Source organism: Erpetoichthys calabaricus, chromosome 14 (genome assembly GCF_900747795.2).
Source record: "Erpetoichthys calabaricus chromosome 14, fErpCal1.3, whole genome shotgun sequence".
Lineage (NCBI taxonomy): Eukaryota > Metazoa > Chordata > Cladistia > Polypteriformes > Polypteridae > Erpetoichthys > Erpetoichthys calabaricus.
In genome coordinates this window covers 76,519,075-76,533,257 of record NC_041407.2, presented here as the reverse complement: position 1 = coordinate 76,533,257, position 14,183 = coordinate 76,519,075, and the positions used below count along the sequence as shown (strand labels likewise).

General features: G+C 39.5%; 1 protein-coding gene across 3 annotated transcripts in view; it reads right to left on the bottom strand.

Moving 5' to 3' along the window:
- Positions 1–14,183, bottom strand: part of dhdds (dehydrodolichyl diphosphate synthase) — a 67,553-nt gene that overhangs the window by 15,468 nt on the left and 37,902 nt on the right. For all 3 annotated transcript variants that reach the window (XM_028819058.2, XM_028819057.2, XM_051919099.1), the window contains one exon: positions 189–305. In XM_028819058.2, coding sequence (XP_028674891.1) covers positions 189–305 — 117 coding nt within the window. The remainder of the gene's footprint in view (positions 1–188; positions 306–14,183) is intronic.

Below are 14,183 nucleotides of genomic sequence, written 5' to 3'. Positions count from 1 at the left end.
CCCAAATAAAAATTTCAAGTTGTAAAAGTTGAACTATTACAGGACAAATGAAAACAGTAGACTATTTCTCTTATAGTCAAAGCTAACTCTTTGAAAGGATCATCTGATATGTAATGCAAAATGCAATTATACTGCTTTAGTTAAGGCCTTACATGATAACTTTTTGTGTTAAATATTTTATAACTTACTTGTTGTGAGTTCTGGTTGATAATACTGCTTGTGCAATGAGCTTCTGAATGTCTAGTGGAAGCATGTCCAAATCTCCCAGCACTCTTATGCATACTCCATGTTTCTGCAAGTTGTCTCTGCACACAGAAGTATGAACATAGACAGATACATGACTGCCTTAAAAAGTACAAATGATTATTTTAAAGTTCTCAAAGAAATATCTCGTAACTGGCATATCTGGGATTTGCCCAAAAAGCTTGACAAGTAACTTATTATTTTTTAACACATGTTGCTTAACTGTCTTAAAGGAGAGGATGATTTTTACAACTTGAAAATTCAAATTCAATACAGACAAACGACATTAAAAGGTCTTAATATTTATAAGCTTTCCCGGTGCATCCTGTCTAATGACCAATGTCTCCTCTGGTTACCAGAAGATGGGATCCTGCAGTCAGAGGAGACGTCCTTCTGTCAGGCACAGCCAACTTTTCCTCTTTGGCTTGGGTTGCTGCTGGCACCGGGGGCTCCAGGCAGCAATAACAAATATTAATTCATTTTATTTAAAGGTGCCTTTCAAGACACTCAAGGACACCTTACAAAAAAGTCAAAGAAATACTAAAATAAATAAATTAATAAAAAGAAAACAACAACAAATAATAATATATAATTAAAATAACATTATGTACTGTATATATGATTTAAAAAGTACTAAACTGTACAGTCAATGGAAAAAATCAAGGGGAGTAGGCAGGTTTAAAAAGATGTTATAAGTCTGGATTTGAAGATGGGAAGTGAATCAATGCTATGGATATCTTAAGCAAGGGAGTTCCAAAGACGAGAAGCAACTAAGCTAAAGGTTCTAGACCCTATGACAGATAAACGAGCAGAGGGTGTAGCCAAGAGATTTAAATAAGAACATCCAAGAGAATGAGAAGGTGCATAAATATGAAGTAGATCTGAAAGATATGAAGGTGCCAGGCTATGAAGAACTTTGAATGTTAATTGCAAAATCTTGAAATTAATATGGTATTTAACAGGGAGCCAGTGAAGTTCACAAAGGACCAGGTTAATGTGTTCTGTGGAAGTGGTTCCAGTAATAACTTGAGCAGCAGAATTCTGGACCACCTGAAGCCTATGCAAAAGATTGAGAAGGAGGCCAGCCAGTACACAATTACAGACAGTAATCAATATGTGATGTTACCAGAGCATGTACAAGAATAGCAGTACTATTAGCTGAGAGGAATAGATGGAGACGATTTATATTGCGAAGGTGAAAATATGTGGACTGGGTAGTATTGTTAATATGAACTTTGAGAAACTCAACAGGATGTCACCCAAGCTCTTAACCTGAGGGGAAGGAAAAACTATAGAACCATCAATTGTCAAGAAAAAACTGTCAAGTTTGGCGAGAGTAGATTTAGTGCCAATGATGAGAACCTTAGTTTTACCATAAAGTTTGAGAAAATTAGAAGAGAACCAAGTTTTTATTTCAGAAAGACAGACAGAAAGGATGATGGGTGGAAGGTAGACTTGGGCTTGGTAAATAAATACAGCTGGTAGATAAATACAGCAGTGCACCGCACCAAGGCCTTGCTCCTTCGTCTCATGCTGCCGCTGCCACTCCTTGGCCTTATTTGGGAGCCTCAACGAGCATCAGGTCAATCCAACTACTCCTAGAAATGCTCGGCTGGAGTGACCCACTTCAGCCCCCAAGTGTCAGCCCTATGCACCTCCTAGGGGAATCTCCTCCCAGCTGCCTTCCTCCATTCTCCCACACCGTCTCTCTCCCGTCTTTAACCTCCGTCTCTCTTTCTGTTTCTCTGTCATTCCTTGTCCCCTCTGCCATGCAAGTTCCTCTTATATTAGCTTGATTGGGTGCAGATGTGATCCTCCACCCACTCTGAGGTGAGAATGCAGCACCTAACTGATCCACCTGCATTTGCATGTGAGTGCGCAATCAGCAAAACACTGCAATCAACCCCAGAGCAGCACTGTCAGGTGCACACCTGCATCTGTTCTGAGCCTGCATGCTCTTGGGACTTGATTATTTATTTAAAATGTTACAACTTAATGGACCACTTATCACAGCTCATACGTAACATGGCAGGCCCACACCTTGCTGTAACCTAGCAACCACTCCTTCCGGGTTGTAAATTCCTATGACGCTTAGCATATGCATGTTCCAGGCTCTGTGGAGGACTGTACTGCATATCTAATCTGTCTCAAATGCAATACTCTAACAGGTATAGCTGACATTGTACTACCAGAATACCACAACAAACATATTTTAACAAAATGTCTGCACATGTGCTGTTTCAGTGCCCGAGATCAATGCAGTCATTCTCACTGGTCAAGCGTCAGGAGTATATGGAATATAGAAATGATGAAAACAATGCTTTTTATGGGGTGCCTTGATTAACACTACTCCTTAATGCTACAAATAAAGCTCATGACATATTACACAACTTTTCTAGTGATTTTCAGTCATAGCCTTCATTCTGCTCTGTACTTCTCAAATTTATATATTTTTTTTTTTTTTTTTTTTTTTTTTTTTACTATATTGAGAAATTGTTCTGTGTACTGTACTGTATTGTATTGACCCCCTTCTTTTGACACCCACTGCACGCCCAATCTACCTGGAAAGGGGTCTCTCTCTGAACTGCCTTTCCCAAGGTTTCTTCCATTTTTCCCTACTAGGTTTTTTTGGGAGTTTTTCGTTGTGTTCTTAGAGAGTCAAGGCTGGGGGGCTGTCAAGAGGCAGGGCCTGTTAAAGCCCATTGCGGCACTTCCTGTGTGATTTTGGGCTATACAAAAATAAACTGTATTGTAAACTGTATTGTATTTTAATAATCTTACTGAGTTGGAGGCAGCCACTGGCATGCTAACATGAAGGTCAATCGTTTAGTCTGACATACCCAATGACTCACTATGATTTTGTCTTTAGTCATAGATAGATAGATAGATAGATAGATAGATAGATAGATAGATAGATAGATAGATAGATAGATAGATAGATAGATAGATAGATAGATAGATAGATAGATAGATAGATAGATAGATAGATAGATAGATAGATAGATAGATAGATAGATAGATAGATAGATAGATAGATAGATAGATAGATAGATAGATAGATAGATAGATAGATAGATAGATAGATAGATAGATAGATAGATAGATAGATAGATAGATAGATAGATAGATAGATAGATAGATAGATAGATAGATAGATAGATAGATAGATAGATAGATAGATAGATAGATAGATAGATAGATAGATAGATAGATAGATAGATAGATAGATAGATAGATAGATAGATAGATAGATAGATAGATAGATAGATAGATAGATAGATAGATAGATAGATAGATAGATAGATAGATAGATAGATAGATAGATAGATAGATAGATAGATAGATAGATAGGGATGGGCTCAGTGTGCAAGAGAGCTGAAAACCAATACATTTTTATCCAGAAGTACAATGCATATACACAGATTCCTGACCTCAACCATTTTGAATACCTTTGGAATGAACTGAACACAGTTTGTGAGCCAAGCTTTCTTGTCCAATATCAGTACCTAACCTCACAAATGTTCTTTTGGCTGAACATATTCTCAGGACACACTTCAAAATCTTGTGGAAACCCTTCACAGATAAGTGGAGGCTGTTATAGCTGCTAAGAGGAGGTTGGGGCAACTCCATATTAATGGACATGGTTTTGGAATGGCATGTCCAACAAGCTCATATACAATGCCATCCATAAAGATTAGGACAAAAATGTTTTATTCCTTTATTTACCCTTCTATACCACTATTTAAAATTACAAATCAAACAATTCAGATGTGATTAAAGTGCACATCGCAGACTTTAATTTAAGGGTACTTGCACACATTTCAGTCACACCATGTAGAAATTACAACACTTTTTATACATCTTGGTCCCTTCACTTTAGGTAACCATAATGTTTAGGACAATTTCCATGACAGGTGTTTGTGATTTTTTCAGGAGTGTTTCATTGCTTCAATAGTGCAGGTATAAGATACAGTACCTAGGCTTGCTTCTACCTACAGACTACCTTTAGAGTCTGTAGTTGTCATTGTTCAACATGAGGACAACAGCTGTGCCAATTAAAGTCAAAGAAGCTATTATAAGGCTGAAAAACAAGAATAAAAACCTTACAAACATCAGTAAAACCTTAAGATTATCTAAATCAACTGTCTGGAATATCATTAAGAAGAATGCAATGGTGACCTCAGTAATCACAAAGGGACTAGTGGGCCAAGAAAGACTTCCACTGCTGGTGACAGAAGAGTCCTCACTATGGTAAAGAAAAAGTTCCAAACGCCTGTCCAACAGATCAGAAACAGTCTTCAGGAGGCAAATACGGATGTGTCAGAGATGTCTATTCGCAGAAGATTTCATGAACAAAAATACAATGGTCCCAACTGCAAGATGCAAACCACTAGCAAGCCACAAAACAGGATGGGGAGATTACAGTTTGCAAAAAAATACTTAAAAAATCTGCAAAGAAAAAAAGTGTTGTTGACAGATAAGACAAAGATTACCCTGTATCAAGAGTCAAGGCATGGGCAAATTGTGGAGATGACAGAAACTGCCCAAGATTCAAAGCAAACCACCTGGTGATGGGGTTGTTACATCTTGAGAATCTATGGCTGCCCCATGTACTGGCACATTTATCTTCACTGATAATGTAAATGTTGACAGTAGTCGCACAATGAATTCTGCTTAAGTTCCAATGAATGCCTCCAAACTCATCCTACAACAAGATAATGATCCCAAACATACTGTTAAAGCTATACAAGAGTTTTTCAAAGCTAAAAAATGGAAACCTTTACCCGATTTAATTCTAATTGAGCATGCCTTCTATATGCTGAAGAGAAAACTTAAAGGGGCAAGCCCTAAAAACAAGAAGAGGCTGAAGATGGCTACATTAGAGTCTTGGCAGAGCATCACCAGAGAAGATCCTCAACACTTTGTGATGTTAATGACTACAAGTAGTCATTGCAAGCAATGGATATGCAACAAAATACTAAATATGACTGCTTTAATATACCTACCATTACTATGACCCAAACACTATGATGCCCTGAAAGGGGGAGACCATTCATAAAAACTGCTATAATTTCTGCACAGAAATGTTTCATACACACTTTTCCATGCACAATTCAAAATGGTGTAAAGCCACTAACATTTTCATAGTAGCCTCACACCGTGCATATGCAGTTTTCTGGTTTTGCAAACGGGCAGCACCCAGCATCAAAGCAGGGCTACTGCTTCTGTGTGGTATCCCTTTCTTTTTTTACATTTGCATCAATGATTTATCAAATACATCGAAATGAATTGCATATCGTTTACTTATCATTATCATCATATCGTTAATTCACTTGATTGTAATCATTCTGTAACAATATAATGGAGCTGCTTTACAGTTGTTAGAAGACATTGCAAATGGATGAATTAGAAGACAACACATATTTATAGATGATGATGATGACTGGTTTCTAAGTCGATTTAAATTTCCATGAGCTATCCTCTTGGAGCTATGTGCTGAACTGGTGCTGGCTTTACAAAGACAGACTTTGAGGAATTGTGCTCTACCTGCTCCTTTGCAAGTTCTGTCCACTCTCGGTTTTCAGCCACCGGAGCTTTTCAAAGGGAACTTGCTGGCCAATCAGGTGCACAACTATAACATTTGTTAAACTTCATGATCATTGGGTTTTATAAAGGGGAAGTGCGTGGAACTTGGCATACACACTGTTTTAGGCATCTGGATTTTTTTTTTTTGCATACGCACATTTCCAGTTTTGTCCATAAACCATGTTAATCTGTAATTATACAGATAATTACATGGTAAGTACAGCATACCGTATATAATCTAAAGTGATACCAGATAATCCTTGTCTTCTGTTTAGAACATCTGCCAATCTGACACTTGATAATTCTGAACTGCCTTACAAAATACCTACAAGTATTAGCTGTACAGATTTTTAAAAAGTTCATTATAATAAAAATAAAATAAGATCCCACATTGCAGTATATCGCAAACTAAATATTATGGTATCAAACCTTGTCTCTCCTTGCACACACCACTATAGTAATTTTAACCTGATACCAGAAGAGAAAATTATAACTTTAAATGATAAATTTTATATTTCTGAAATTATTTCTTGAAAATCTAAGGGCGGAGTGGTGGCTCTGAGGCTAAGGATCTGCGCTGGTATACCGAAGGTTGCCGGTTCGAATCCCCATCACTGCCAAAAAGAGATCCTACTCTGCTGGGCCCTTGAGCAAGACCCTTAACCTGTAATTGCTCCAGGGGCGCTGTACAATGGCTGACCCTGTGCTCTGACCCCAAGGGGTATGCAAAAACTAACAAATTCCTAATACAAGAAATTGTATAAGGCGAAATAAAGAACAAAAAAAAAATCATTGTGTATTTTAATTTGACACATGAAATTGCATTCTAAAGTGAACCATACTTCATAAACTCTACAAAACACATAGCCTGACCCTGTGGTTTTATAATGAAGCTAATGGTTACTGTGGTCCCAATGTGAAAAAAAAAACAATGCAGTATAATTAGTTAATTTCAGATTGTTATTTGTAAGAAGTATTATGAAACCACCACACTGCAATTCATCATGACAATCATAACAATACAATGTAATTGGTGAAAAGTAGGCTCTATTTAGGAAAAAACAATCATATGATTTGAGTGGTCAGGAAAATCCTACTATCACCTCCCAGTGGTGCTGATCATGCAATCCGACCTTGGCTAACGAGGAGGTCCAACGTCAGGTAAAGTGATGCATCGGTTGGTATTTTCTAGTCACATTTCATGGCTTTAATGTCATCACAAAACTTATTCAGGAACTCTAGGGCATCCCCCTTAAGTGATGCACATCACCCTCGCCTGAGCAGCGTGAAGAAGTCACGAGGACTACCCACTGGTGGACAAATTGGCCCAAAGAAGCTAGTCCAACACCTACGTTCAGCCACTATCAACAACAATGGCATGCTCACTGGTCATACATGCAAACTGGCTGACGTCCTCAAACTCAGGTGAGTGGAGATTGCCTGCATCCAAGAAACAAAATGATACAGAGCAAAAGCAAAAGAAATTGGTGAAGGCTACAAGCTTTACTACAAAGGCCAAATAGCATGTCGAAATGGAGAAGCTATAGTTGTCAATGAACATCTGAGAGACGATGTCGTTGAAGTTGGCCGAATATGAGACAGGCAATCAAGATCAAATCCGGATCAACAACCTTGCCAATATTCTCAGCATATGTGCTGCAGACCAGATGCCAAGAGGAGGAAAACAAACTTTCTGGGATTCCATCGACAACCATTCACAAGGTCAGCATAGAAGAACACATCTTCATTGGCAGCGACTTAAATGGGCTTGTCGGCATGACACGTGACAACTATGACCAACAGCATGGAGGGCAAGGGTATGGAGAACGGAATGACAACAGCTGTCGCATCTTGATCATGCTGAAATTCATGACCTCGTCATAGTCAACACCTTTTACAAGAAACGAGCGAGTCACCTCACCACCTAAGCTAGTGTTAGTCAGTACACGCAGATCATTGGCTAATCCAAACACGAGACATGAAGCTGACTGTGGATGCAAAGATAATCCTGTCGGTCTGCATTGCGCCACAACACCGCATTCTCATCTTGGACATGAAACTACAGACCAAGTGGAGGCCCAAACCGGATGCAGCTGGCATCAAATGGTGGAGGAAGCTACTAGAACATAAGAACCAATTCGCAGATGCTCTCCAGTCGCTCACTGTTGATCCGAAGCTACCACCAGATTCTATGTGGCAAGGTTTGGTCCAGGAAATACACAACATCACTCGCAAAACTCGGGAAAACGCAGGCTGGTAAAAAAATTTATTGACAAGTAGACATGTTGGTGGAACAATGAAGTCCAAGCAATCCTAAAAGAGAAGAAAGCGGCATATAAAACCTGGCAGCAAACACACCTCAGCCAAGACAACCACCGATACAGGGAACTGAAGACCTCAGCAAAACAGGCAGTGGCCAAAGAGAAAGCTAAGCAATACAATGAGGCGTAAATAAGATCTATTGCATCGCCAAAGCCCGCCACTGATCGACCCCGGATATTGGACAAGTTCAGAGTATCAAGAATGGGAACCATCAACTCCTGTGAGAACCACCAGAAATTCTGCGCAGATGGAACGAATACTTCACGAAGATCAGTAACAAAGAGTTCTCCAACCCACCTATTCCACCTGGCAACACAGTCTTTGACCCTGTTCACCCAATCACCACCGCAAAGACAGAGGCAGTGATTAAATTTGGGTGTAAAGGTGTAGAATTACTAACGACACTAGTCAAAAGGACCTTTGATGAAGAGATGATGCCCGAAGCCTGGACGACCAGCACTACAGTACTGATTTGGAAAGGAAAGGGCAACATCAACGACGGCAAAACTTACCGTCCCACATGTCTCCTATGGCACGCCATGAAGATCTTCGAGTGCATCCTCGAATATCGCCTTTGAAATCTTGTTATCATCAGCCCCAACCAGTGTGGCTTCGTGAAAGGTTGTGGAACAATTGACGCCATCTATGCCGTCCGCCTGCTCATAGAACGACATCGGGAGATAAAAATAAAACCATCTGTATCGCACTCCAGGACATAGAGAAGGTCTTTCACAGGGAAGCACATGCCCTGATCTGGAGAGCCCTCCGTGAACATGGCATACCCAAAGCTTATGTGCGATGGATCCAGCAACTTTATGCAAATGGTGATGAGCGCAATGTCATGTTCCGTCAGAGCCTCACTGCCCTTCCCAATCCGAGCAGGCATCCACCAAGGCTCAGCAATATCACCGCTGCTCTTCATCCTAAGTATGGACACAGTTACGGCAGATATCCATACACCAATACTATGAATATTGCTGTATGTGGATGACATCATGATCATGTAGGAAACAAGACCCGCCCTAGAGTGGCAGACGCAGTGGTGGAAAGATCGGCTAGATGAAAACGGCCTGTAGCCAGAGGGAACAATACAAGTGGATGGCCATGACCTGAACAAGACCACCGAGTTCAAATGCCTCTGTTCCTGTGTGCAGTAAACACCGAAGGTAGCACCCTCCTGGGCGTCCTGTGCAATCGACAGATTCGGAATTTCATCAAGGCAAAAGTGTACAAGACTGTTGTTCGACCTCTATGGTATTAAATGTTGCCCAGCCACCACACAACAAGAACAGGCACTCCATACGATGGAGATGAAGATGCTCCAATGGTCTCTCGGACTCATGAGATGGAATCATGCCATGAACATGGGCATTAGGAAAAAAAATGAGAGTGGCGCAGATCACCAAGAAGATATGAGAGGCTCGACTGAAGTGGTATGGACATGTCCTGCATAGCAAAGGAAACAGTGGCCAAGATTGCCCTTCAGCTCAGCCCAGATGGCAAGCGACCACGTGGAAGACCCAAAAAGCGATGGCTCGACAGAATCAAGGAGGACATGCGACAGACTGACGTATACCCAGAAGACGCCCTAGATCGGAAGAAGTGAAGGAATGCATCGAAAGCAGTGGACCCTGTGTTAGCGCAGGACATACACTAGGAAAGAAGAATCATATGATTTCAGCGTGCACCTTTTGTTACAAGCCATGATAGAACATAACCACTGAAGAAACAATTGCAAAAATGAAAGTAGGATATTAAGCAGAATATAGCTTGGCAAAGAGATTTCTGTCTTAACTCCATAGACGATGCCTGCTGCCAATACACAAGCAAGCAAGAAATGTAACAATACAGTAATCCCTCCTCCATCGTGGGGGTTGCATTCCAGAACCCCCCCGCGAAAGGTGAAAATCCGCGAAGTACAAACCATATGTTCATATGGTTCTTTTTATATATTTTAAGCCCTTATAAACTCTCCCACACTATTATAAACATTTCCCGCACAATTATACAGCATAAACCCTTTGTATTCTCTTAGATATTAGGTAAGATTCGTTGTAATTATGTATGTAAACACAGTTTATATACAGTAAAACCTAAATATTATTTTAAAGATATCGAGCGTCTCCGATATCACATATGTTACAGCCATTACGACAGACAGGCCACCAGCAATAAATACGTACAATGCAAGAAAAATTGTACACAGTAAAATGTGTGTACAGTGACACTAAACTATGTACATGTAATAAGTACTGTACATAGATAATTAATTATGGTTACTCACCAACAATGACACGACGACTTGTCCGATAACGATGAGTTTAATTTTACTGCACAGCAAAGGAGAGCGTTACAGCTCTTCTAAAGGATCCTCTTCAGGCGACTGTGTAGCACCGCCGTTGTTCTCCTTCCGGCAGTCTTCAATCCAAATCCCTAAAGCAGATTCCATCCAGACTACTGCCTTATTACGTCCACTTGCAACTTGTTTTGCGCCCTGCTTAAAGGACACTGCGGCCGTAGATCTTATATGCTTTCCTCCTTTTTAAATAAAAAGAATCATGGACTCATTGATGCCGTAATGGTGTCCTGCAGCAGTGTAGCTGTTCCCTTCCTTCAACATATTCAAAACTTTTACCTTTTCTGCAATCATTTGCATCTTCTGTTGGCACTTGGACACGGCCCCTGAAGCAGTAGCAGTAGCACGTTAATGCTGAATGAGTGAGATGAGACTTCCTGGTTAATGCAGCACTCCATCGCTGAGCCAATCAGCACACAGGAACTTAACTGTGTGCTCTGATTAGGTAGCTTCTCAGTCATCTGCCAATAGCGTCCCTTGTATGAAATCAACTGGGCAAACCAACTGAGGAAGCATGTACCAGAAGTAAAAAGACCCATTGTCCGCAGAAACCCGTGAAGCAGCGAAAAATCCGCGTTATATATTTAGATATGCTTACATATAAAATCCGCGATAGAGTGAAGCCGCGAAAGTCGAAGCGTGATATAGCGAGGGATTACTGTACCTCAAGAAAATAGTATCAAAAAATCTGTGTGTAAAATGTTTTATTTCCAGTTTACTTTTGTTGTCACAAGCGTGCCTCGGAAATGAAAAAGGCATGTTTTCATACATCAAAACCTTTGGTAGTTCAAAGTGGCCACATTCAGTAATTTTAAGGTTTTTGTTTACGCTGGGACCCAGCTACACAAGTACACATTATATCTGTTATAAAACCCAGGAGCAGGCTAGTTGTTTTTTAAAATCTATAAAATATGCTTCACTTTAGAATGCAATTTCATTTGGCAAATTAATATATACCATGATTGTGAACAAATAACGTCAAAGCTACAAAGCATATCCTTTAATGTGTAAAATGAAACTTATATTATTTATAGGTCAATATTAGATTGACTGCCATGGTTGCTAATGCACTAAAAGTGTCTGTTATCAGATCACTGTTGAAAAAAATAGAGCTACATTGGGCTGGCACTGGCCCTGCATGGATTAGTTCATATTAAATAAATTTAAAAAAATTGGTATAAATTTGTTGACAGTACTTTGTTATTATCTCCATACTCCCTAGGTCTAATAAACACTGACACTGGCATGCAGCTTAGGTGTTACTCTATCTTTGACAGCAGCCCATCTTTTAAAACACACATTACGATATCTAAAACCTATTTTTTCCCCCTCATTCTGAAAATATTGAAAATGAAGACAATATCTAAATATGGAGGATACTGAAAAATTATACATCGTAAATGTATACATTTATTTCTAGTAAGATTGGCTAGTGTAATATGTTATTCACAGGCTTTGTTAATATGTTATTGCCTCACGTATCATTACTACAACTAAAAAAGTATGACCATAACTGTTTGCAACTCATTACACAGGCTTCCAGTTAAGTCTACCTTGTCATATGTAGATTTTTTTTTAAATGGTATAGGTCCTACTTACCCATCTTTAAATTATCATTAGATACAAACCAAAGCATACTTTAATATCTTAAGATGCACATATACTAAAGAATCCATAGATTCATAAAACAACAATAGCAGATTAAGCATTTAGCTACAGGGTCCCAAAGATGTGTAATGATCTGCCTGTTTGTACAGGAGATGTCATTCCAGTCTCAGCTTTCCAGGCAGAAGACCCATTACTTAGAACCCTTGGACTCTAGGCAGAAGACCAATTCCTTAGGACCCTTAGAGCTACTACATGTTCTTACTGCATCCTAGGTTTGTTAACACTATAATCCCTGAAGTCTACAAAAATATTTGTAATGATGGGCTACCTTAAATTCCCCTTAAATGTAGGATGACAGGAAATGTGAGGCAAGAACACATAACTACAACAACTAAAACAGGAAGTTTTTCATATTATAGTAAGTTTAAGTGAAGTGCATAATGTATAAAGACTGAAGTCCAAATATCAAATAAACACTTTCAAAAAAGGTATAATAAAACAAGTGTGCTTTTATTCAAGAATATAACCAAAGAAAAGGAAATTATTCAATTTACATGTTGCTGTCAATGTGTAAAAACTGAAACCCAAATATCAATTGACAAAAAGTAGATGTGTCTGTTTGGGTGGTGCAGAGGTAAGAACTGACGTCTCATAATCAAGAGGTTGTGTGTTCGATTCAAAGTCCCCCCCACATTTACTGTTTTCAGCTGGTATTGAGTTGCTATTATTATTACTATTATATAATAAAAACATATATTTGATTTGAATCTAACACTCAATGAAAATTTTTGCTACTTGTAAAAGTTTTTTTTTTTTAATTCTCCCAGTCATGTTCATGTGGTACAACGAACTTGCCTGTCCCTCTCTGAGTTGATGGTGTTTATCTCCATTCTTTTCACAAGAGCATCTATGACTACAGTTAGTGCTGTGGTCAATGCCTGGTCAGAACTATTTATTGTATAGGCAATCAATGATACGATGCCCCGTGACTGCTACCAGACTATCATGCAGTATTTTCACTTTGATAACAAAGACACCCGTGCAGAAAAACTGCAGATTTGCTGTGATATTGGACATCTAGCAACACTTTGTTGAGAACTGCGTTTTGAGTTACAATCCAGGACAACATATTACCATTGATGAGCACAACATATTAGTGTTGAACAGCAACTGTTTCCAACCAGAGGTCTATTGACCTTTCTTGCAATATATCGCAAATACCCTGACAAATTTGGCCTAAAGGTTTGGATTGTGGCAGATTTGGAGACAAAGTACATGTGCAATGCCACTTGCTTATGGTCAGGCTTATGGAGCCGTTTCTGTACAAAGGCGGATCTGTAACAACAGCCAACTTCTTCGCTGGCTAATAGATGGTTGCACCACAACAGAACCCTGCTTGGCATCATATATAAACTGGTATAGGAACTTCCACCTGCAGCTAAAGTCACTTCAGTATGCAAACAATTCTCCACGCTAGTGTTTAGATCTGGTAGTACCATGCTGATGTTGTATGCAGCTAAAAAACAAGTCTGTCTGCATTCTCAGTACCATGCACCATAACATGAAGATTGGGCAAGATCAAGAAAAAAAAGACATGCCGGTTAGGGGGATTGGCGATTCTAAATTGGCCCTAGTGTGTGCTTGGTGTGTGTGTGTCCTGCGGTGGGTTGGCACCCTGCCTGGGATTGGTTCCTGCCTTGTGCCCTGTGTTGGCTGGGATTGGCTCCAGCAGACCCCTGTGACCCTGTGTTAAGATTCAGCGGGTTGGAAAATGGATGGATGGATGGATGGATGAATGTGTGTGTATGCACAAGAGAGGCGGAGACAGATATGATATCATTCAAGTGGTTACTGGAATATAAACACTTTCACAAAGGTACAGTGCATCCGGAAAGTATTCACATTGCATCACTTTTTCCACATTTTGCTACAGCCTTATTTCAAAATGGATTAAATTCATTTTTTTACTCAGAATTCTACACACAACACCCCATAATGACAACGTGAAAAAAGTTTACTTAAGGTTTTTGCAAATTTATTAAAAATAAAACAACTGAGAAATCCCATG